This window comes from Cydia splendana, chromosome Z (assembly GCF_910591565.1).
Source record: "Cydia splendana chromosome Z, ilCydSple1.2, whole genome shotgun sequence".
In the NCBI taxonomy this organism is placed as follows: Eukaryota; Metazoa; Arthropoda; class Insecta; order Lepidoptera; family Tortricidae; genus Cydia; species Cydia splendana.
The window spans coordinates 3,123,520-3,150,775 of record NC_085987.1 but is presented as its reverse complement, the minus strand read 5'-3'; the positions used below and the strand labels follow the sequence as shown (position 1 = coordinate 3,150,775).

At 39.5% G+C, this 27,256-nt stretch overlaps 1 protein-coding gene across 1 annotated transcript in view; it reads right to left on the bottom strand.

The window, feature by feature from the left end:
* LOC134804625 (uncharacterized) overlaps positions 1–27,256 on the bottom strand; it is an 83,845-nt gene that overhangs the window by 29,363 nt on the left and 27,226 nt on the right. Inside the window, exons 3-6 of the mRNA XM_063777735.1 lie at positions 12,250–12,387; positions 3,910–3,993; positions 1,680–1,817; positions 219–362 (exon numbers count right to left, since the gene is read on the bottom strand). Coding sequence (XP_063633805.1) covers positions 219–362; positions 1,680–1,817; positions 3,910–3,993; positions 12,250–12,378 — 495 coding nt within the window. The 5' untranslated portion in view covers positions 12,379–12,387. The remainder of the gene's footprint in view (positions 1–218; positions 363–1,679; positions 1,818–3,909; positions 3,994–12,249; positions 12,388–27,256) is intronic.

Here is a 27,256-nt window from a genome sequence, read left to right as displayed (position 1 = left end):
TCAGTCTATCGTTACTGAAGTGTACTAAGTACTGCAACCCTATGAGGTACAGAGCATTACGGCCCAAAGAATCTGGAATTTCCTGGATTCAACGGGCATTAGTAGTGAACTTTAAAGGGCCGTCACAATGGATCACAGCTTGGTCGACGTGGCACTCAAAGGCCCACAACCCAATAACAATAATAAAATACTGAAGTAATTTGCCATTGCACTTACACATTGATGCGAGGTTCGGAGATCGGTGGCGGCGGGACGATCGGCGGTGGGTATCGGCAGACGATGGTGATGACTTCGTCTCCGTCCATCTCCAGGCCAGGGTGGAAGCGGACCACGATATTGTTGGTGAAGACGCGGAGGGGATCCTGAAAGTTTAAAGAGTTGTCAGGGTTTAGGAAACAACTAATTGGTTATAGGTACAGCAGTTAAGTATTACGAGGAAGACTTATCGCGCATGATATATTATGTTTTTACTTACGATTATTTACATTGCATTAAATAGGATGAAACAAATTCAGAGGCATATTTATACCTCTTAAATTGACTCACGCTAGAACCACGGCTAGAACAGCCCGTGTCTGGGCCGAGCGTCAGAAATAAAAAAGTAAAATCGCGCAGCATACAAAAATAACATTTCGCGATGCATAAAAGTGATAATCCCATACATCATCCGCATATAATTATACATTTAATGTATACCTAGTTACATGTGTGTATTATAGTGAATTATTTCTCACAAAATATCTCAATAATTGAATGATGGGACTTGCTTAACAAGTTTTTTACAGAAAAAATATTTATATACGATTTACTATCAAAACTATTCGCAGAGAAACTTTTGCATGATGTTCAGAATTTAGCAATGCATATATACCTAGATAGAGGTATATTTATAAATAAAATTATAAACTCATATATGTAGCATAATACAAAACAAATATGTATAATAATATACATTCGCTTGAATATAATACATATAATAGAAAAACATTTATTGTAAAAACCTACTCGTACATACAGCGCCACTTAATTACAACTAAAAGGAACTTAATCACTAAACACTTAAAACTGGGTTCTGGGTATTTCTCAAAGTAACATGTGATGTGACACATAAATAGACATGTACGTCAGCAGAGAAAAAAAAAGTAGGTTATATAATTAAGTATAAAAGAAATATTGGCGTTGCTATAGTGGCTACAAAGAAACACCACCCAGCATGTGCTCTAGTAATACCACAGCGCTGGTCTTCCGTGTAGCCCAGGACCGCAGGATACCTTAAAATACTCGCGATTTGTGGCAAATTAATAGAGGAGAGCTGAGAGCCTAGCCAAGATACCAATCGTTTGCGCCGTAATGTGCTATCACTCTTCTATATGTAAGTGCGACAGAGAGATATTAGCGTTTCGTTCGCTATGGCCAGGCGTGGCTCACTCCGCGAATTATTCGCGTCGCTACAAGTACATGCGGCCCACATCAATTTTGGTGTCTAGCAGAAGTACTTGCCGCGCACCGCTACGAAACGGACGCCTGCTCGCGCTTGCGCCACGTTGCGGTCATATCTGTCGTAATAGACGCGTTTTGTTAGAGAGTAAACCTTCTGTATTTATTCTATGCTATGGCGAAAGTATTGGCATCTTGTCTAGGCCCCCTGTTGAACTGATAAACGTACAACTTGTACCAACCTGTCTGGTCCCACATCCTTTCAGTGGCAGCTCGAGCTTGTACGAAGTCGCACCCTTGCCCACAACCTGGCAAGCTGAGTGACGGTCGAAGTCCGCGTACGCGATGCCGTAGAATTTCTCGTTGAATTTTAGTTCGATCTGGAATAATAAAACGACAGAAATTAACAACTATGTACTTATTTCTGATATATGAGGCGACAAACAACCTTGGCCCATAGGCCCTCATCATCCTCGCGTTGTCTCGGCATTTTGCCACGGCTCATGGGAGCCTGCAGGCGTATTATGGATCGCTTTATCCACGTGATAAAATAACTGTCACTTTTTAACTCCCCGGGATAGTAAGTGACGGCCACCGTTTTATCACGCTGTCACGTAGACAAAAACGACCATCATATCCGTTCTGGGGTCGACTTGGCAACTAATCCCGAGAATTGGCGTAGGCAATAGTTTTTACGAAAGGATTGCCATCTGACCTTTCAACCCAGAGGGTAAACTAGGCATTACTGGGATTAGTCCGATTTCCTCACGATGTTTCGCTTCACTGAAAAGCGACCGGTAAATATCAAATGATATTTCGTACATAAGTTCCGAAAAACTCATTGGTTACGAGCCGAGGTTTGAACCCGCGACCTCCGGATTGAAAGTAGCACACTCTTACCGCTAGGCCACCAGCGCTTTATCAAATCCAGAGGTCTGTGCTATCAAAATGCCTGGCGAGTTAACTTGGTCTAACTCTATATACCGCATGATTGATTGATTCAGGATAAAGAGAAATAGGGCCGGTTTTGTCCGGCCGACTCTGTTAACCATGTTATAAAAAAATTTACTAAGAACCACACAAACACTCAAATAGTCAAGGCCCCTATATGACAGCTAATCAGTTATGCAACTCGTTAAACCGAACGGCAAACAGACGGGCACCCGCCGACCGTTAGGCGGGCCGTTAATCTTGACGGGCGATTATTGCAGCGATAGGGTTTTGTTTTACTTTGTTTTTTTACGGCCACCGAGTCTATTCGGCCAGTTAGTATCTACAAATTTTGATAACAAACCCCGTTAGAGACTGTACGGAAAGAGAAGTCATAGAATAGAATGTATTGGTTCCCGTACATTTCACGACTCTTCTCTTTCCGCCCAGACTCTATCAATGTTGCAATGGGGTTGGCCGATCGAAGTATTTAACAGATGGCGCCAGCATAGCTTGCCCTGTCCATCCCTAGAATTGTGTCATCTTTTTGTTTTATTAATGGAATTTTATGCCCTGGGTGCCAGTCATTTAAGCCAATTCTCATAGAAAAAGGGGCAAGCTATGATGGCGACATCTATGCAAACCTTTAACAGTTGCCAACTCCATTCATTGAATCGGGTTGGTAATACACATATGTCGCAGGCAAATTGTAAGAATCAGGGTTGGCAACACTATCTGCCGAAGGAAACCCTAACTTCACCGTTGATGCCCAACTTCGCCCAAATAACATATTAAAATAATAATTAACCAAGAAAAAGATGTCCATTGATCTCACAATAAAAAGAGCTGCGTAAAAATAATTCAAAAGTAAAAAACCGGGCAAGTGCGAGTCGGACTCGCGCACGAAGGGTTTCGTACCATAATGCAAAAAAACGGCAAAAAAAAACGGTCACCCATCCAAGTACTGACCCCGCCCGACGTTGCTTAACTTCGGTCAAAAATCACGTTTGTTGTATGGGAGCCCCACTTAAATCTTTATTTTATTCTGTTTTTAGTATTTGTTGTTATAGCGGCAACAGAAATACATCATCTGTGAAAATTTCAACTGTCTAGCTATCACGGTTCGTGAGATACAGCCTGGTGACAGACGGACGGACGGACGGACAGCGGAGTCTTAGTAATAGGGTCCCGTTTTACCCTTTGGGTACGGAACCCTAAAAACTATCGTCGCCACCCGTCCCAAATTATAATAAAACATATTCCAAATCCTTAATGTTGAATACGCCCATGAATCCCGTGATACAATTTAAAGAGGAATTATCATTTTCATGCCAGTTAAGGGGAAGTTACTCGTATGTATAGTTGAATTTTTTTAGCTGACCGTGAGCCCATAGTCTTAAAGACTATGAGCTCTCATAGTCTTAAACGGTCAACTTAAAAAATTACAACTTTACTAAAGGCACATTTAGTACGTATTTTTGCCAAACAATGAGCTGAAACATTGTTGACGTGGTATTGCATGGTAGTGATATAATAGTATACCTGCATAGATCCAGCAGCGCAGTTCAGGGCCGCCTTCGTCCGGTTCAAGAAGATGACGGGGCTCAGGTCGTCCAGTTTTGTGACCTGAAACGGACAGTACATTTTAGACATTTTGACAACTCATACAATTTAACCCTTTGAACACCACGCATACTCGTATCATGCGCGGCACGTCATCGTCAACTTTGTTATATAGTAGGGCAGCCGACGATGCTAAATGTGTAGTTAGTCGAGCGTCGTACAGACCTATAGGAATCGAAATATTAGATGATAACAAGAAAAAAAGTAATAGCAGCACAATTATAGCGTTAATTTGGACTAATTTATGACCAAATCCACAATCTGCTTAACAATTTGTTGAACCCCCCACCAACCAATGGCTCAACATAGAAGGCTAAAGGGGGTAAAGGTAGACTACACGGGGTAGCAAGATATCACTCATATATTAATCTGACGCGCTCGAGAAACTACAAAAATCCCCTCTTGGGCTCCCCTACTATTAGAATGCACAAAGGTGGATTTGGGCAGTAGCCGCGCGCGTCAGATGACAACTTTGGCGGCCAAGGGGTTAAAGCAGCTGTCTGACCGGTAGCGATTAGCAAACAGCGAGCGAATGAGTTTTTATCTTAAACCTACATATGTACATATAAATGGAAATCTGGTAACTCTTAAAATTCATAAACCCAACAAAATTAAATAAGACCATCCAAACACTGATATAAATTATTTATTATTTACTTTAACGGGGCATAATCGCGTATAGTTTAAAAACCCACCAATTAAGTAACAATAGGTAGGTAATTGAAAAATTTTGCAACAACATAATTGCATAATATGTTATGTTTTGTTAACCTTTATTACGTTTGTAATAAGGTCTACCAATAGTTATTATTGGCAAGTAAATATGAAAGTATTTTCACCCCATCGTTACACTACTATGTATTCCGTGGAACGCACGCGCATAATTTCATATTTAGCTGCGCAGGCGGCGCATAAATCTAAAACACTAATTATTCCTCTAGGCTATGTCGGTCTGTGTCCACGATGTAAGGATACGTCTTTGTCTTGTTAATATTTGGATCGTGTCGGACAATCTCGTTCATTTTTGTCTCAAAGGAGAGAAAACATTACAGTTCGGATGAACACACAAGTTTTTTCTCCTGTGGGCAATAGTTTACGTGGGCATGAAGGAAATGATTTTATCATACTTATTGTAAAAGCACTAACCCTAATGCTTCAAGGAAATAATTTAATGAAATGTTGGCCATAAATATTAATGATCGTCTAGTTCAAAATGTAGGACCCTCTACGTTGTGATAAAATATTTTTATGAAATCGACGTATAATTAAAATTGAAATAAATTAATTTTAATTTCCTAATAAATAAAACGAATGAAGCACAACTAATAAAAAAATGAAACAACCGTTAAATAAAATAAAATGTCGCAATAGACATCCGTTTATAAAAATATAATCGCAAATACGAAATAATAATTATAAATATTCGCATAAAACAAATGCTTATACTGACACAAAGTAAACCGTCAGTATTAACCGTCCGTATTTGAAAGATCATCCGTATTTCAATAAATTTGTACGTAAACAAGCAAAACGAAGTAACGTAAAAAAATAAATTACCCGTAAGCTCAAAAGAAAAAATTAATTAAAAATTAAAAAACACGACTGCGAAAAAGCGAACTGAAAAGACAAAAATAATTTTTAGTTGTGTTAGTTACTCAACTTAATGAATGTAAAAAAATATTAGAATATGAGTGTTTAGTGAAGGTTATAAACAACAAACGCAAAAGTTTTATGCTCATTTAGAATCGTGATTGTACCTGTGTATTTTATTTCAATTGCAGTCGGGGACCTTGATGTATTGACATTTTCCCATTTAAAAGGTCCCCGACTGCAATTGAAATAAAATACACACTGTACAGTCACGATCCTAAATGAGCATAAAACTTTTGCGTTTGTTGTTTATAACCTTCACTAAACACTCATATTCTAATAATTTTTTACATTCATTAAGTTGAGTAACTAACACAACTAAAAATTATTTTTGTCTTTTCAGTTCGCTTTTTCGCAGTCGTGTTTTTTAATTTTTAATTAATTTATTTTATTTTATACTTTTTAGAATTTTTACATTCATTAAGTTGAGTAACTAACACAACTAAAAAATATTTTTATCTTTTCAGTTCGCTTTTTCGCAGTCGTGTTTTTTAATTTTTTATTTATTTAATTAATTTTGGGGTCATGATTTCGTTAATAATCATTTGAAGTCACTTTATATTACTTTTGCGAGGGCGTCCTCAGTACAGAAAGGCACGCAGAGCGCCGCATATATCGGGCTACGCCCGACTACTTTGGAACGCGTACAGTGCGCCACGAACGTCGGGCTACGCCCGACGCTTTGAGCAAGAGGGCACTGAAGGCGTCTTGGTAAGGGTACAGCGTGTCACGTATGTGGGCCTACGCCCGACACTTAGTATGAGAGAGTCAAAGGCGCCTGGCTTTGGACCGAGTGCAGCGCGCCACGTACGTCGGGCTACATCCCACTCTTTTACCATTAGGGCGCCGAAGGCGCCCGGCTTTAGAACGCGTACAACGCGCCTCGTACACGCCCGACGCTTTGAGTAAGAGGGCGCGGAAGGCGCCCGGCTTTGGTAAGCGTACAGCGTGTCACGTACGTCGGGCTACGCTCGACACTTTAATATGAGAATGTTGAGGGGACTGACTTTGGACCGCGTGCAGCGCGCCACGTACGTCGGGCTACGCCCGACGCTTTGAGTATGAGGCCGGCTTTGGTAATCATACAGCGTGTCACGCTACGCCCGATACTTTTAATATGAGAGAGTCGAAGGCGCCTGGCTTTGGACCGCTTGCAGCGCGCCACGTACATCGGGCTACGCCAGAACCTTTAAGTGTGAGGGCGCCGAAGGCGCCCGGCTTTGGTATGCGTACAGCGTGTCACGTACGTCGGACTACGCCCGACGCTTTGAGCAAGAGGGCACTGAAGGCGTCTTGGTAAGGGTACAGCGTGTCACGTATGTGGGCCTACGCCCGACACTTAGTATGAGAGAGTCGAAGGCGCCTGGCTTTGGACCGAGTGCAGCGCGCCACGTACGTCGGGCTACATCCGACTCTTTTACCATTAGGGCGCCGAAGGCGCCCGGCTTTAGAACTCGTATAACGCGCCTCGTACACGCCCGACGCTTTGAGTAAGAGGGCGCCTTCGGCGCCCGACACTTTTAGTATGAGAAAGTAGAAGTCGCCTGGCTTTGGACCGCGCGCAGCGCGCCACGTACGTCGGGCTACGCCCGACTCTTTTAGTATGAGGGCGCCTTCGGCGCCCGGCTTTGGAACGCGTACAGCGCGCCACGTACGTCGGGCTACGCCCGACGCTTTGAGTATGAGGCCGGCTTTGGTAATCATACAGCGTGTCACGCTACACCCAATACTTTTAATATGAGAGATTTGAAGGTGCCTGGCTTTGGACTGCGTGCAGCACGCCACGTACATCGGGCTACGCCAAAACCTTTAAGTGTGAGGGCGCCGAAGGTGCCCGGCTTTGGTATGCGTACAGCGTGTCACGTACGTCGGACTACGCCCGACACTTTTAGTATGAGAAAGTAGAAGTCGCCTGGCCTTGGACCGCGCGCAGTGCGCCACGTATGTACGTCGGGCTACGCCCGACTCTTTTAGTATGAGGGCGCCGAAGGCGCCCGGCTTTGGAACGCGTACAACGCGCCACGTATGTCGGGCTACGGCCGATGCTTTGAGTATGAAGGCGCCAAAGGCGCCCGGCTTTGGTAAGCGTATAGCGTGTCACGTACGTGTACGTCGGGCTACGTCTGACCCTTTTAGTGTGGGGGCGTCTTTGGCGCCTGGCTTTGGACCGAGTGCATATACTTGGACAAGTTGCAGGAAGCGCACATCTTTCTTACGCTCTGAGCCGTAGGCCCTACGTGGAGCTCACCCTTCGGCCTTAAAAAAATGTCATCATCATCATAAATGTTAAAATTAAATCAAACCATACGGTTATAATGATACTTTCACGATTTGTTCTGCCAAAGTCGGTGCAGAGTTAGCTTAGACGGACTCTGTATCGTGTCGATTAATAAATAGAAGTTATATTTTAAACTTTTCGATTCCATAAGCGCAATTACGAACATGTTTTAAAAACTATGAGTAGTATGTACCTACCTAATATAATATAATTATATTTTTTTATGATCAGCGGTCAAACCCTTTCCATTTATTTTAATAAGTATCCCATTCAATAATAATATTTGGTTTTATGAGATTAGCTTCTCTTAACATATTTTGTCAATTCTTACTTTCTCAAAATGAAACTTAAACCCACATGTTGCATATATATTATCAATCGGCTTTCACAGCCCTTCATTTTGATACCCTACTCGATAGGTTTGCACGATATTTCTTTCTAAAGGTTGCGTAATATGGCGTATTAAGTCCGCCATATTGTTTTTATAATGACGTCACATAGCCTATGTTACCCGGGATGACGTAAGGATTCTAATGATGTATCATACGTCTAAATCGGTTAAGGCATTCAGAAGTTAAGGTGGAATAAAGAAACTCACATACATACAAACATGAACGCTGAAAACAATACACTCTTTTTGTTTGGGCAGTCGTGTAATAAGAGAATAAAATCTAACTACATAAATGAACATGCAACTCACCGAAAACAGCATGGCTAAGGAATAAAATTAATTATTTGATTTAATTACCTGACTTTACATGTAGATTTACAATGTTGTAAATTAATAACTAGTAACTTACTTCTAACTTAAATATAAGCTCGTCACACAGCAAAGCGACAACGATCTGAAATAAAAGCCCGACTCAAAGGGACCTTGTGAAACAGACCATAGGTCTAGAATGGGGAACCTAAGTTATTACTTTGTTTTTGAATGTCCAGGGGCTCCCTGCCATCCTACACCCCTGCCTCGCGTGACGTTGAGAATGGAACATGCCCGTCTACGCGTCCTTCAAAACCGTCAGGAAACAAACCTAGCTAAACCAGATAACATTCAAACCATCACACCTACTCATACTTCTTCATTCTTCACTTTCCTGACGTTCTTAAAAATATATTTACGCACAATGCAATTTTTAAATTACGCTAAGCAATCTGCGCGCTGCGGTATTTACGCATCCCTAACTCGACATGCAGCTCGCGTACTTGTGACAAAGCTAGTGAGTGTGTTGATCTGTACAAGGTGCTCTGAATATCATTTATACTCTATAACATTCACTGTACTGCGGATCCCTTAAATTGGCCTGCATTGTCACTCTACTTCCACTAATCGACGCAGATGCCGAAGGTCCGTATAATCGAGTGATTACATCCCAGAACGCACAGAGCGATATGTTACAGAAAATATAAACAACTCAGGCCTTGGTTGTGTACCTAGTGTGTGGTGTAGAGGCTTTGGACTTCTGAAGCACTGACACGTCAGATACTTCAGGCCAAAGCCAGTTTCGGCGTCCAGCCGGCAGGAGCTACTCTCAGCCACCGACCTTATTCCGAGTGTACCTAAATGTGTGTATGCAAATAAACTAAACGTGTGGTGTGTCAGCTGTGTATGTGTTAGTGTAATGTGGTGTGTTTCGAGTGTGTGTACATGTTTTCTGTGTGTGTGAGGCACAAAATACATGGTGTGTGTTAAATAGTTTTTTATTGTGGTTCACTATCTCGTCACAAATAATAGGATCAAAGAAGCAATTAAATGCGTGACACTACAATTTCGTCATTCTGTCGGAGAGAGCCAAATTATGGATTGTATTGTATGGTATATGGTGTTAAATTAAGCTCTTCCTTCAAAACAACTACACTGCAATGTCTACATTCAATTTATGCAAGCAGATCAAAATAAAAGTGATTTTATGGGCTTTTTATCCGCTTTCATAACAAATTTAATAAATACTATCTAAATAAAGAGATACAAATGTAGCCAGAAGGGCTCCCTATAATCTTCTTCTCGTTCGCTCGCTCGCTCAGCTCAGGAACATTGCAGATCTATTATATCCTACGTACAAATCGTCCACTGCATGACGACTTCCCTAACCCTTTGAAACACGCTGAACTCAGCTAAAAATACAGCGAACACCCGACGTGACGACCTAAGGGGATAAGAGGGTTAATTTCTTACACATTACTCTTAATAACTAAATTATAGATAAATATAAACACTTCCTGTTTTCACTGACTCTATTAGACAATAAATACACTTTACTCTATTACAAAATAATAACACTTTATAAAAGAAATATAGTTTTAACCCTTAAAATCTCTACGCAGAGTTTATTGTCATTATAAACCACTTTTACTAGAACTACACTTTCAAAACTTTACTTAATCTACCTATGCAGATTTTATCTTACAATTATTTAATTACTGAACACACTAATTAATTGATTTCTGGCTAAATGTCACGACGCGTATTCAGCCAGTCCTTTCGAGCTTCAAATCCCGACTGCCCTCCTAGAGGTCTATTTTTTAAAACAATAATATTCACACGAAATAATTCACTTTACAGAAAGACGTTATGTACGTACAAATTGGATTAACATACGTCATTTATGAATTCGATAAGTAAAAGTTTTGAACTAGACGACGTATGTGTCACCTTATTATAATTGACCTATGCCCTTCTAATACGCATTTGCAACAGAACTCTTTGTTTTAGTTAACGTACTTATGATAAGAATCAAATATCCTAAGAGCGGCGCCGAAAAAGGGCAACATGAAACCAAACCTATGATTTTGTGTTTATATTAGGTCAATTTCAAAGAACTTGCGACGTGTGAATATATTTTTAGAGATCCGCATTAAAAAACTAGCTATTTGTAAGAAGTCTATAACTAACCCTGTAACACTGCTGTTACATTATCCAAATAAAAGGAGTACCCTTTCATGTGGATAAGGGCTAAATAAGAAAATTAGCCTTTATAGCCCTTAAGTTTTGGGTACCTATGTCCACAGATAAGACCTAAACATGGTTTTGAGTTTGACCCAAAAGCGAGAATAGAAGTTAGCGAGGAACTCATCTATATCTAAAAATCATATCATATCATCGGAATGTGAGTTCACGGAAACTCATAATATACCGCAACGTAATATAGTGGACACAGACCCCGCCATTGTTAGGGCCTGCAACATTGTAGAGGCTAGTTAAGACCAATATTAAAAGCCACATAAACCTTGCCTGTATACCGTTTTAAAATAAGTGCGCAACTTCGATTGTATGGGAGCGGCTTAGCAAGCCAGTGAACTAGGGAAGGGGAGAAAAATCGATATCACAGCTGGCCCCCCTGCTCCTACCTGCCTACGCCCATCCATGTTTGGCGGCCTGTTCGTGTCTAATGAGTCAAACAGACATAGATTCAATGGAGACATAATAATAATTATGGTCCAAATTACCAAGTACAATTGTCTAATCCAATTTGGGCCACAATGGTAATTGTTTACTTTTCTTTATTAAGTCATTTTATCTAACCCAGAAACTGACCGCAAGCCATTCACACTGTTGACTCGTCTTCAACCTTATTTCAAAGAGACAAGGACCATCAATGGTTAGTTAAAACTGTTTCTGTTATAATATCCACAAACAAAAATTACGACCGAGACCATAATACCATCTCTTTCACTCCTGTTACTACTATGCAAGTGTGAATGAGAAATTGTACGACCCCGGTCTTCAATTTGGTTTACGGATAGTATAGTACAGTTAGCTCGCGGTCTAAAGTCGTAAAGGTGTATAAAAAGTGCGTCACTTAGGCTTTTTTGGTTCTGAGTCAGTTTGAACTGTTACCCCTTGCGGTACAAATTGGAGCGTGATTACGTAGTACCGGTTTGGGTAAACCGACTGAGACACAAAAGTAGGGTTATGCTCATCTAGTCACTTATTAGGGTAAATCAACTTTTTTCATTCGTTGCTATGGTTACGCTCTTCGGGGTAAACGCCATCTTGGAATTCTATATTATATTCCGACTTTTCTTTAATAGAGGTTAAATTATGAAGACCCAAATCGTCGATGTAGCTCGGAAGGCGGCCATGCTAAAATGGGACTGGGCTGGTCACGTCTGCCGAATGTCGAATGAGTTGTGGGGCAAAATCACTTCAGAGTGGGAGCCCGAAAACTCAAATCGGAGATCTGGCAGACCCTCTGAACGAACTCAGATAAACTGGACTCCTTCTTAAAGGAGTGTCCAGACACAGTGGACAGAGAGTTGTGGAGAAATTGGGGGGAAGGCCTTTCCCAGCAGTGGGACACGACAGGCTCCAAATAATAATTATTATGAAGTACCTTGCCGTCCAATACAGTTTGTTCAGGCAGCCCCTCGCCCTGGTAGAGGATGCTGTTGGCCTGCTGGTCGTAGTTGGACTGCGCCAGCGCCGAAGAGGCCACGGCGAGAAGAATGTACAGCAGCGCCATCTTGGAATTCTGGAAGGAAATAAAAGCAATTAAGAATAGTGTCACCAAATCGGGAGTCGTGGAAATCAAGGAGAGAGGCCTTTGCTCAGCAGTGGGACAGTCAGACAGGCTAGAAAAAAAAAGTGTTGGTTATGACTCGACGCTGCTTAAAGAGCCAACTCGGTTTTTCAAACTAATAATTAAATGGAAACATGAGTTCCTTTCAATACAGACCCGAGCCTCTTGTGGAGACATGAGACCTTTTCAGAGAACTTTTATAAAAAATCATATCACCTCTTCATATAAAATTCATGAGTTAGGTACACAAATCTACAATAACGCCTTTTTCCTTTATTGTTATTTAGATAAAACCTGCAAAATTGTTGCTGGTGTTTTTATTCTGAGACTCGAATGTACTTAAGAAAGCTTTTTAATCGCAGATTCTCGTAATATAATTCTGGTGGTATATTTCAGTAGGTTACAGTCGAAAGGTAACCAAAGAAACTCGATGGAAAAACATACATTAGAAAGGTCTCGAGTAGTACTTGATAGACAAGTAAATAAAAAAAATTAAAAACTAGTTTAATACGAGACAATTATTTTTCAGAATTTACGGCTCAGTTAAACCAAAGATAATTTAATATAGAGGCGTATTGTCAAAGTAAATTTTGTAGTCACAGTAAATTTACTGCGATCTTTCGACACAGGATTAAAACTTTTAGAACGCCATTTGACTTTGATCCTTGTTCTATCACTGATCAACACAGTGTTGGCCGAAAGTTAATGCAAATTGAAAATGTTGGCCATTAACCATTATGAATTGAATCGTAAACTGTAATCGTCCGTTACGGTTTAAGGTTCAATTTATAATGGTCAATGGCCAACATTTTCAATTTGCATTAACTTTCGGCCAACACTGGATCAACATTTACTCGAGTATATGCCAAAGGTATGGCCCCATTTTTTCGAGCATAGGTAATTTTTTCTTGATTTTCGGAGCCACGTTTTTTTCTCATACTTTATTTATCTTATACTTACGGAATTATATATATAATTATTTTGGTTAAACTGTATTATAGGCCTACACGTCTACCAGTGCCCTTCCAACACCATATTGAACTAACAGGTTCTACAAACAGTATTGATGCAACGTGCAATTAGTATAGGCCTCATAAGCTTCTCATCAACACCCAAGCTAAATCAACCTCTAATCGTACTCTGATAAGAATCAATTTGAAGTAAACGCTCGTAATGAGTGATTTCTAATGAAAGCTCACTCCCACGGCGGCGCAAGTTTTTGTTTCGTTTTCTAACGCGTATTGATAAGATGAATTAAGTGATGAGAATGAAATTAAATACAAATTATGTAATTATCGTTACTTATTAACAGACTGGCGATGTAAAAGGAGAGTATTTTTGTCTGGTGATATATGGTTGGATATAATTATATTTCTTTAGCCCATTTTAATAACAAAACTTCCGTGAGACACAGACACTTTTTTCTACTTAAAATACGGGAGTGACCCGTTCTTTAGCCCAGGCTTTAGAGCCATAGCTCTGCACGGATATGATGGTCGTTCTCTTCTACGTGACAGCGTGATAAAAAGGCACCCGTCACTTTCAATGGTCCGGTGTTAAAAAGTGACGGTTAATTTATCACGTGGATAAACCCATCCATAATACGCCTGCTGTGGAGTAACTTGGCTATTTTTCACCCGACTACGACAAAAGCAAAATTTAGGGTTTAGTTATTTCGGCCAGTAATTACTAATTAGCTAGAAATTGTAATAGCTACATGTAAAATAATTTGTATTCTCTCTATCTTCTTTGTATTTCAATGTTTAGCAACAAAAACGAATCCCAGGTATATATTCATTATAATTATGTTACTTAAATGTTCATGCCATGTTCCAAAACTTTATGTCAATGCTGAAATAACATGTAACAATTGACATGTTATTTCAGCATTGACATAAAGTTTTGGAAATGAGAGCGTAACTTCTATTGAATAGGATATGGAAGGTAGGGGCATGTAGAGGTAAGGAGTACAATTTCCGTGTATCAAAAAATGTCCGTCAAAAAACCTTAAATAGGTGGCGCCACAATACCTAGAATATTTGATAAAAAAATTCAAATCATTGACAGCGCACTTCACTTTGCCAATAACACCTACGTTCTTAGCTACTCTAGCGCTACTCTGGAGAGATTTGGAACTATTGGTTATAGCTGATAGCTGGACACTTTTGCAACAGTTCTGCCATGAGAGATTCGTCGTCCTGCATCTATTGTCCATAGTATAATTAGTGGCTTTTTGGTAGCGGGCTCGGTCGAGTGACGTTTAATTCCGATCTATCATAAGCCAAATTCTGTAATGTTATTACCATTAAGCGTTAATAATTTAATTATTAATCGAGACATCTGTGTACCTATAGGTAACCCAATACCAAAGAAATTCGCGCAGCGCCGATACCGGCCACGATAAATCTACCAGCAAGGACGGCCAGTGCCTTTCACCAGGCAAGGCTGACTGCTATCCATAGATACGTCGCTCGCTGACATAATCGAGAGACAATATGACACGATATTGTTTTATTTTTGGATCCTGTAGCCAAGACACAGTCACTTATGGAAAACGCTAATCGAAACTTAAATTATAGAACTGAGCCACAAGATCACAATCTTACTTCGACAAACGCCAAATGATAAGAATAAGTTTTTGGCAAAAATATAACTTTTGGTACAAGCTTTTATCGCTGACTGTACTTTTCTTTCCACAGACAACCAATACTCATCGAAACAATTCTTAAAAACTCCAAACACAATTAGGCTGCACCTCCTTGTCTCCATCATCAGATCAGCTCGATGGTACCATAATATTGCATTATCACCCGACTTAGGTTAACTGGAAGAGATCCCTCTTAGGGATAAATTCGCCCTTGTACTATATTTATGTTCTATCTGATCTACCTGTATTCCTCTCTTCCGTACAATAAAGTGTTACTTATATGTACTTACTTACTCACATATGTATGTAAATCAGCGTAAAGACATAGTTACATACATACATTACAAGTAACAAGAAAAGCTTGGTGCGCGACACATCTGTATTGCGCGCAGTTTGACTACTTCAAATATTGTAATGCCACGCAAGAGGTTGACATATTGATTTTTTTTGCCAATCAATAATTTTTATAATATCTCAACGAAGTTCTATATCCTGTTTACTCAGCGCCTTACCATAATAGGAGCCAAAGTGACTCATTATAATTGCCTTTAAGCGGATTTACTACTAATTACTATACGCTTGTGTAACATAATCGCTTGAACATTCCCATCAACATAGTCACTTTTAGTTTTAGCCCTATGTTTATTAGCAACGAGAGGGCCTACCGCGAATCACGTTCAACGTGTTGTCTCCCTGTCACACTTAAGTAGGAATTTACAAGTGCGACAGAGAGGCAACACGTCGAACGTGGCTCGCGGTAGGCCCCCAACTTCTGCCCGCGATCTGCGTGGAATGATGATAATGATGATGATGGATCAAACTATCCTATGTCCTTCCTCGGACCTCAAACTATCTCCATGCCAAATTTGATCTAAATCGGTTCAGCGGTTTAAGCGTGAAGAGGTACCAGACAGACAGACACACTTTAGCTATCACGGTTCATGGGATACAGCCTGGTGACAGACAGACAGACAGACAGACGGACAGTGAAGTCTTAGTAATAGGATCCCGTTTTTACCCTTTGAGTACGGAACCCTAAAAACGGCGTTTCTTTACGTCGTTGTTGTGTTTAAAAGAGCAGAAAAAATTATGTAGTTATGTATCGGTACTTATATTACATTAATCAAACGTTTTGCTTCTTTGTTATTTCACTTCGAACATTATTTTCAATCCTATGCTTCGAAAGACTATGTCACCAGCCCCCATTAAAACGCGTCGAATCGGTTCCCAAGTAGTATGCTGTTAAAGGTGTTTAACGAATGCGCTAGCATGCTCATCCATGCTTCTAGCACGACACGCCAATTCTTAAAGTACAGTCAGATACTACTAGTGTCCTATGAATTGTTCGCGAAGTGCATTTTTGTGTAAGTAAAATTTCGTTGTTTTATAAACATTTTCCTGTTATATTCTTACATATATATATGTACTAACTTAGTACTGTTTATCCGTATATATATTTTTACTTGTTTTGTACTGAATTTTAGAACGTGTTGATGTCTAATATTTTACAAGACCAAAAGAAATTCCGCATCGTTCTGGAAATAGTATAATCTCGCTCCATACATCAGTTTCCTTAATGATTTATAATAAGTATACATCAAGCAACGATCTTCATCGAGGGTCGAGGGTCTGCAACGATTTTCACCTACCCAACTGTATGTAAGTTAAGTACGGATTTAAAAACTTTTACAGGTTCATCATTAGGGCGCTTGTTTTAACGACTATTTTATCGTTCTGGCCAGAAACTCAATCGGTTTTTATGTGCCTCGAAAGGACATTTTATTATTGACCATTAAAAGGGTTTCATAGTCTGTAATCAAGTCGAGACCAATTTGTAAAGGAATTTAGTTTTTAGATGTCTACACTGAACTAATAGAAAACTCTTTAGCTGGTCATCGGTGGATCTAGCGCACAATTGTAGTTTTTATATCAAATTTTTACATTTTAATCAAGATCAAAGAGGAAGACATAGATATTTTTTTTTAACAGAAGTATATTTTCCGAGTAAGTAAAAAACCTACGCGATGGCCATTTCCTCCAGCCGTAACAATTTTCTCGCGGCGCGCCGTATTTTTTCCCGTCTAATTTCCTGGCTTCACGCCCCCTCTTAAGCTGAGGAAAGAGATGAGAGAGGTAATAAAGAAGATGCCTGCCTATACTCAGCAGTGGATAATACTTTGTTATCTAGTACAAAATCAGTCGAAACTCTTAAAGGGCCTCGGAAACAGCGGGCCTCGGTAGCACCCCTAGAGAAGAGACTTTTGTTCAGGACTCTGAAGGAAATCTATAACATATCAAAATCTCAAGATATTCAACTGAAACCACATTTTCCATACTTTAGGTCCGGGGTCCTATAAAAAATGTAGGCGCGAAGGGTTATCGTCCCATGGAAAATTTGAATTTCGCACTTTTCTACTGACAAACTTCAAATTCAAATTCAAATTCTAATTCATATTCAAAATGTTTATTGCAAATCACATTACACATTATTAGGTGGAGCTTATAAGTAGGTGAGTTTACATGTGACACCCTGCAAGGGCACAGCAATACTTAAGACTAACATGCATATAGATTAACATTATTAATCGTGTTTATCGTTAAAAAAATCATTCACATTGTAGTAACATTTGTCGACTAAGAATGTTTTTAAGTGTTTATTAAATATCGGCTGTTTTTGAATATTTTTTAGGGAGTTCGGTAGGTGGTTGTATATTTTAATTAGCATGTAGTGAGGGCTGGATGCGACTATTTTTAGTGTTGAGAGGGGTAATTGAAGTTTATTTAAGTTTCGATTGTTCCTTTTGATTTTTGGTGCTGTCGGAGTAAACAACTCTGTATGTTTCCTAACAAATTTACTTGACTCGAGGATGTACATTGACGGTAGAGTAAGTATTTGGAGTTTCTTAAAGAGAGGTCTGCACGACTCCATTTTTAATATTTATTTAATTGATCAACATTGATTGATTGATTGATTTTTTTATTTGATCAGTATTTGTTAATATTCTAACACATCTCTTTTGGAGAATGAAGATCTTATCCATGTCAGTGCTATTCCCCCATAAAACGAGACCGTAAGTCATTCTTGAATACGCGTATGCATAGTATACAGAGAGGGCAGTTTGGAAGTCTGTCGCCCGTTTGATGTGTTGTAGTGCGTATAAAAAGGAGGACAGCTTTTTTGACAGTCTCTGGATGTGTGATTTCCAGTTCATGTTAGTGTCTAGGTCGATACCCAGTACGGTAGCTGAATTAACAGATTCTAATGTTGTATTATTGTAATTAACTTGTTTGATCGGCTTTACTAAAAATATTACTCGTTTAGTCTTAGAGGATATAACCAACGGAGACGCCATGTCTCAAATCGTCGGTACAAAATAGTCTGCCGTTTTTTGCGGGGGAGGGGCACATCAAATGTATAGGTACGTCATGTCAGATAAACGTCAGTCCATACATATGGTTGACAAGTTGTTGACCATTGGCCGCCTATTTTCGACAGAGGGGAACGCCTGTTAATGGCGGCTCCATTGTTAATTACTCCGAGCGTTTAGTAGACTATGGCACGAATCAAGCTGCCAACTTAACAACCTAAATCGGCCCATGTCTAACAGCTTTACTTACTAAAACAACGCCTCTGCACAGCCCACCGTTGCGTTTGGCACCTATAAGGACATGACACCTACGCGTCCTGTATTCATGGCTAGTATAACTTGACCTGACAATTCTTAACGAATGGCTCCATGTAATAATTTCCAAAAAGTAAATCTACAACGATCTAGAATAACTATGGAAGTCTGACTGGAGTTCAAAAATGACCCCAAACTGGGCCCCAACACTGTCGGGCCGATTTTTGAATTTCGATCGTTCTATTTCGTCTCTCAAAAATCGGTGGAAAACGGCGAAATGCTATTTTTTTAAATACGAACGATAGAAATTGGGAATCTAGTGGTATTTACCACTCGTTTTCAATTCTATTAGTAGAATTTAAATGCCTACTAGTGGAGATATTATTGAACGAAATACACGAAATTGGGCGGTCTAATTTAAAAAATCGGCCCCCTGCGCGTACGTTGACAACGTCAAATATTGTAATGCCACGCAAGAGGTTTGGGAAGGACATATAAAATATTATTTTAATCAATCAAACTATTCAAGTTAGACCAAGAAAAGTCTGCAGTGATTTTGATAGCATACGCAGTGCAAGTGTTATTTTAAACATCAAACTTCTATGAAATTGTGACGTATAAATGACACTTGCACTGCGTGTGCTATCAAAATCGTTGCAGCATCATAAGTTGTATTCTATTGAAAAATCATAACTTTTTTTAATAGCGAGTAATTATCTAATTATGTATTGGAGGCAGGGTAGATTTAAGGAGTTGGGATAACTTTTAGTTACAATGTGTCACGTGACTGACAAGCGTTTTTCGAAGTCAAAAACAATCCAAACCTTCTGAAAATGAAATCTGAAATGGAACTTGGAGAGAACAGCCAGACATACGATAGCAATTTTGCCCAGGTAGAAGCGTTGAGGCTTCGCTCGCTCGGTCAATAAACGTGATTACACGGGGGTCAAGGCAAAGTGGTTGAGATGAAGTGAATGCGAAGTTTGCAAAATATGCCGATGTCCTCATATACGCCTTTTCTGGTGAGGTTAGTCCAAAGAGAGTTTGTAACCGATTAGTATTTGTCAATACTCTTCGATATAGGAAGACATTTCTACCAAAAAAAATGTTTTATTGGACTGAAAAAGAACCCCGTACCAAAAGTATGGAAAATGTGGTTTCAGTTAAATATTCTGAGATTTTGATATAATATAGATTTTAACGTCCTGAACAAAAGCGTCTATGGGGGCTACCACTGTTGCCGAGTCCCTTTCAGAGTTACGACTGATTTTGTACCCTCAAGGAAATCGACTCTAGTACCAATTCGCACCTTGTCACAGTGACAGTAATATCAGTAATATGACACCTCCAGCGTCTTTTTCAATGCAAAATAAATCGTTTCATAAATATTTTACGAAGTTCTTATTACAACGACATACAGATCATTGGAACATATTTTTGTACATTTTAATGCACCCATATTTTTACAGTAGACTGTACCAGACAAAACAAACTATTAATAACGGATAAAATGAAAGAAAAATAGTGTTGCTCGTTAAATCTTATCTACATATATTTTCATAGATACACATGTACACTTTTAAACTCGGTTTATTAAGGGTTCATTTCTGTTCGCACAGTCAAGTATGTGGTTTAATAATGCAGTACTTGGGTATTTCCCGTTTTCTTGATGTCGTGCATAACCAAGGTACCATACGACACTGGCAACATGAGCACAACAACCAATAGTCATTTTATCTTTCATCAAATGGCCAGCTTATCGCAAATATCGCAATATAGGTTCAATCTAATGTCAATTGTTTAAATAAATAGTTGGTAATTGCATCTAATTAATGATTTGTTATCTGATACAAAATTAGTCGTAACTCTGAAAGGGACTCGGCAACAGTGGTAGCCCCCATAGAGACTTTTGTTCAGGACGTTAAAATCTATATTATATCAAAATCTCAGAATATTTAACTGAAACCACATTTTCCATACTTTTGGTACGGGGTTCTTTAAAAAGTCGTGGCGCGATGGTTTATTTAATACCTTCAGGGTAGTCTTTTAAGCGAGATTCTCATTATTCGCGTTAATAGGAAAATGTTGGATTCCTTGCTTCACTTAACACATTAGGATTAATAGTTTTTGTTCCCTGTCATCATTGGCATTAGCGTCTATTGCAGACGATTTATGGTGTAAAACCGGGGACAGACGCCCCATTACACCTCCTGGGACGGATTAAGGAAAGGCAGGGCATTCTATTGCAGACGATTTATGGTGTAAAACCGGGGAGAGACACCCCATTACACCTCCTGGGACGGATTAATGAAAGGCAGGGCATTCTATTGCAGACGATTTATGGTGTAAAACCGGGGAGAGACACCCCATTACACCTCCTGGGACGGATTAAGGAAAGGCAGGGCATTCTATTGCAGATGATTTATGGTGTAAAACCGGGGAGAGACACCCCATTACACCTCCTGGGACGAATTAATGAAAGGCAGGGCATTCTATTGCAGACGATTTATGGTGTAAAACCGGGGAGAGACACCCCATTACACCTCCTGGGACGGATTAAGGAAAGGCAGGGCATTCTATTGCAGATGATTTATGGTGTAAAACCGGGGAGAGACACCCCATTACACCTCCTGGGACGAATTAATGAAAGGCAGGGCATTCTATTGCAGACGATTTATGGTGTAAAACCGGGGAGAGACACCCCATTACACCTCCTGGGACGGATTAAGGAAAGGCAGGGCATTCTATTGCAGATGATTTATGGTGTAAAACCGGGGAGAGACACCCCATTACACCTCCTGGGACGAATTAATGAAAGGCAGGGCATTCTATTGCAGACGATTTATGGTGTAAAACCGGGGAGAGACACCCCATTACACCTCCTGGGACGGATTAAGGAAAGGCAGGGCATTCTATTGCAGATGATTTATGGTGTAAAACCGGGGAGAGACACCCCATTACACCTCCTGGGACGAATTAATGAAAGGCAGGGCATTCTATTGCAGACGATTTATGGTGTAAAACCGGGGAGAGACACCCCATTACACCTCCTGGGACGGATTAAGGAAAGGCAGGACATTCTATTGCAGACGATTTATGGTGTAAAACCGGGGAGAGACACCCCATTACACCTCCTGGGACGAATTAATGAAAGGCAGGGCATTCTATTGCAGACGATTTATGGTGTAAAACCGGGGAGAGACACCCCATTACACCTCCTGGGACGAATTAATGAAAGGCAGGGCATTCTATTGCAGACGATTTATGGTGTAAAACCGGGGAGAGACACCCCATTACACCTCCTGGGACGAATTAATGAAAGGCAGGGCATTCTATTGCAGACGATTTATGGTGTAAAACCGGGGAGAGACACCCCATTACACCTCCTGGGACGAATTAATGAAAGGCAGGGATGCCCAGCACCTGCATTACCCTGTCGACTTCACTGTCTTATCCCACAGGAAAGGCGAGCAAACGTGTGGAGACAGGTCGGCTGCAGGAATCTGCCGCTTATTTTAGGTTGGACCCTCGCGCCTTACGGAAACTCTACTTTTAGAGTATCCTTCTCCCAGGTGGTAGTGGCTATGCCGGGACCACCTCACTGTAATTTTTAGGGTTCCGTACCCTAAGGGTAAAACGGGACCCTATTACTAAGACTCCGCTGTCCGTCCGTCCGTCCGTCTGTCTGTCACCAGGCTGTATCTCGCGAACCGTACAGAACACGAAACAGATGATGTATTTCTGTTGCCGCTATAACAACAAATACTAAAAACAGAATAAAATAAAGATTTAAGTGGGGCTCCCATACAACAAACGTGATTTTTGACCGAAGTTAAGCAACGTCGGGAGCAGTCAGTACTTGGATGGGTGACCGTTTTTTTTTTTGCCGTTTTTTGCATTATGGTACGGAACCCTTCGTGCGCGAGTGCGACTCGCACTTGCCCGATTTTTTTAAATTCATTTTATAGTCCGACTAAGTTAAGTTTGAACAGATCAACCGAATTGAATATAACAAAGTGAGGTAGTGTCATAATAATCGTCATATTTTCATTGAAATTTGTCATTAATGATGCCACACTTCGTCATTGCAAATGCCATGCAGAGTTAGCTTGGTCCGAATCTATTTCATACTTTGATTGTTACTGTATCTAAAATATGGGCCATTACTCGTAATTTCAAAACATAGTTAATTAACTCGAGTAAATTAGTTCATAAATATAAACTTCACGTTCCAAATAGTCGATTGCAAAAAATGTTGATAACGTTAATAATATTTTATTCACCTTATTTTATTAAATACAAACACAAGGCAGGTATCGATTATGCTCAAAATATATTAGAACTTCTACTTATAATTAATATTTATTTACAGCTTCATTTGCACAATAAACATATACGACTTTACTTATAATATAAACTTACGTAATTCGCATAATTTAATCATAAAATACGTTTTCATGGGAACACCCTATATGAGCAAAAATGCTGGAAAAACTTTAACAAACTCACCGTCAAAAACCAAATCAGCCAATACAGAAAAACTAAAGCTCACACACACGGCACTGCACTTTCTTAGCGCACTTCACGCTTGACAATTTAATTCACGACGCCATCGTCTCGAGCGACCGCCGCGGACGCGAGCCCTGCACGTATGAGGCGCGAAGGCTGCGCTATTACGAATACTGAATAGGCGCCGGGCATTAATTCACGATAAATATTGAATATTTTGTACGGTCGCGTCACATCTTTACAAGCCAACGTTCCTAATATATTTACACGCCTCTAAGGGTAATATTCTATCTGTCCAATATCTTGGTCCAATGTGTATTTGCGTCTCACATTTTGCTTAAGAGAGTGAGACGCAATGCACATTGGACAGGTGGAATACCACCCTAGACACTAACAATTTGACTGTACATGATAATTTAATTCAGACAAGATTTTTCTTGTTTCATTCTTTTAACAGTGCATTTTTTCAGTAGAAAGTTTTAGAATTTTTTAAAGTTTTTTATGTGATAGCTCACGGCTCACTGAGTCCCCCTGCATAGAAACTAGTTTGCCGGGGGCCAGTTATTTCTGCAACTTATTATACATGTTACTCATTTTAGATCTATGGCTTAGACTTAGACGAACGGTCAGATACCTGATATCAAATCAAGTTGAGCTTTATTAAGTTCGACTCTCCCGCTCATTTTGGCAGTTTATTTTTATTTCGATAATGCAGCCGAATTATTTATGGTACAATAAAACCTTGTCCCGCCTACGGTCGACGAACCCACGGTTTTAGAGGTTATAATCATTGGTGGTACGTGAAAAATTATAAGGTTTTAGTACCATTTAGGGACCATTTAGAGTTTATATCTTAATGTGAGATTCCCTTCTCGGAAATTATGTAAATAAGACAAAATACGGTAGGTAGTAAGTACCTAATTTATTTGAAAAACACCACACACTTTTTGTCCAGTAGGGCAGATGCCCTTCTCTTCATCGCGTTGTCCCGGCTTATAACGGCTCATGGGAGCCTGGGGTCCGCTTAGCAACTAATCCTAAGAATCGGCGTAGGCACTAGATAAATATTATTAAAAATAACTGTAAATAGTTAGGTTATTGCTGTAAAAAAAATATTAGGATTATTTACAGTAAAAAAATTGACAGCTTTACGAGCAAATGCGATAAAAATAAATTACAACTTACGGATTTTATAAAGTAAACATGGCTAAAAAACTGTATAAAAAACGCATATCGACAATTGCATTCAGTCATTTATGAATAGGCATCTTTCCACCCACGCGTTCATTTGAAAATGCACCTAAACGGAACAAAGTTATGATCTAATTTGCAAAATCATTAACCGCATTCATACGCCCTTCCGAAGAAAATTTTCTAGCCAAGCAGTCGGTGCAATGTGAAACCTTATCACTTAGACATTAAGGTTAAATTTAAAAGTAGTCAAGCGGGACATAGGTTTTTTTAATAGTGATAAGTATGTCTTGTAAGACTGGTATTTGATTTGATTATGACGGCGTAGGCAAGCGGAACTGTTATAAATGCCTTGTCGTTGTCACAAAGAAGTGTTAACCCATTGAATGTCTGTATTATAAAAAAAAACCTGTAATATGCATGTAGCGTTAAAAAGTATGTTTCAATAGAAAAGTGTCAATTATCTTAATTACCTATACTGCTCAGAACAGTAATGAAAAACATTGCTTATGGCCCTCGTACAGTAACGGAATATTTTAAAGACGAAGTTCTCGGTACATTTTTGAACTCCGAAAAACGGTCCATATGACTGACCCTTATTTGCCACATATTATCCCTTCTCCATATATATACCCCGCCCGCAGCTTTAAATATTACCCAATACACATTTCCCGCTATAAAAATGTTGTGATTGGTCAATAAAACTTAGGATTAGCTAAAATGAAATTCTATATATATATATTCTAGTGGGTAGTGACCTGCCTGCGAAGCCGATGGTCCTGGGTTCGAATCCCGGTAAGGGCATTTATTTGTGTGATGAACACAGATATGTGTTCCTGAGTCATGGTTGTTTTCTATGTATAACTATATCTATGTAAGTATGTTTATTTATGTCATCAGCATCACCTAGTGCCCATAGTACAAGCTATGCTTAGTTTGGGGCTAGGTCGATCTGTGTAAGATGGTCCCAATATTTATTTATTTATTTTTTTTTTTTTTTTTTTTATGTGAAGCCTGCGCGGCATTACAATATTTGACGTTGTCAACACGAGTACCTACAGATGTAGTGCATAATTGTTTGCCATCGTATTTTATCGGAGACGTTCGTATTTATCGTGCTACTTCAGTCAACCTCAGTACTTTTTGTACCGAGACTGACTGTAATAGCAAGACACGTTCGTACGTTTCCGTGAAAATACGATGGAAAATACAAGAGTAACATGCATAGTGCATAGATATGTTACTCTTTGAAGGCCGCAAAAATATGTGACACGCTCTTATGGCTCTACAAATAAGATCGTGTCAGATATTTTTGCGGCCTTTGTTGTGTAACATATTATTGCAGGTAACTGTACACACTCGGGGTAAAAGACACGTGGGGTGGGTAGTTTTAGCTCCTAGTCAGACTTCTATAGTTACCTAGTTCGTTGTCTGTATAACAACATTAAGTAGTGCATATAAATCACTTGTTAAGTTATTCAAGTGTGGGTTAACTTGTGTTATTAACATAGACATACATACATAATCACATGTAGACCTTCGTATTGTCATTAGAATACTTGAAGTAGGATCATTCGCTACCATCTGTATTATCTAGAAATATGAATTGTACATAATACCTACATAGGTGGGAGTATTGAGGTGATATGACTCAGGGGACTGTTTATAGCAACACTGGAATCGATTATCAGTCAGCTCAATTGGAAGGGTCGGGGTATTAAGATCAAAGAAGCCTATCTAAACCACCTAAGATTTGCAGATGACTTGGTACTCCTATCGGATACAGGACTAGATATTCAGTATATGATAGAGTCACTTAATGAAGCTAGTAAAAGAGTAGGCTTAGAAATGAACCTGTCAAAAACAATGTTGATGACTAACAGCACAAAGAGGACAATATACGCTGATAGTGAGTGTAGTGAGCCGCTCGAGTATACAGACAGATACATATACCTGGGTAGACAAATTAGCTTTGACCAAAATAGTAACTACCAAGAAGTGGAACGTAGAACACAGTTAACGTGGAACAAATACTGGGCACTAAAGGAGATATTCAAAAGCAGCTTGCCAACTAATATTAAAACTAAGGTACTAAACTCATGCCTTATACCGTGCTTAACGTATGCTTGCCAAACGTGGAAGTTCAACAAAAAAATAAAGGACAAAATTATTTCTTGCCAAAGGGGTATAGAGCGCAGTATGATGAATATTAAAAAAATACAAAAAATAAGACACACAAAAATAAGACATATCACGAAGGCAAAGGATGGATTGATACACGCTCAATCATTGAAATGGAAGTGGGCCGGACATGTGGCACGCATACAAGACCAGAGATGGACTAAAAGGGTGACTACATGGGCAGGTCCTCAAGGCAAAAGAAGGGAAGGAAGACCGGTAGATAGATGGGAAGACGAGCTGAAAAAAACAGCCGGCCCCAACTGGATTCAAGTAGCCCAATCTAGAGAGGACTGGCTATCTTTGGAGGAGGCCTTCACCTGCAGAGGGGTTCTTGCAGATTAAAATTGTATTAAAATTGTATCAAATAATACCAACATTTAAATAAAAAATAAATTTTAATTCACTAATAACTCTATTACTAACAAAATGAATTACTAACTTATTAGATTTAACTTTTTTTGTTTTTAAATTTTTGTAATCTGCAACGAAATAAAAGGCTTTTTATTTTTTTTTATTATTATATGACTCAGGGGAATTCTTGTAAGAAAGTAAATACACAACTCCACTCAATTCCACAAATAAAGAGGGCCTACTAGATAATATCTGAACCCCTTGTGTAAATTTCATTTTATAGCGTGACGAACGTTCGCGTTTGCGTTGTCTATTTTTG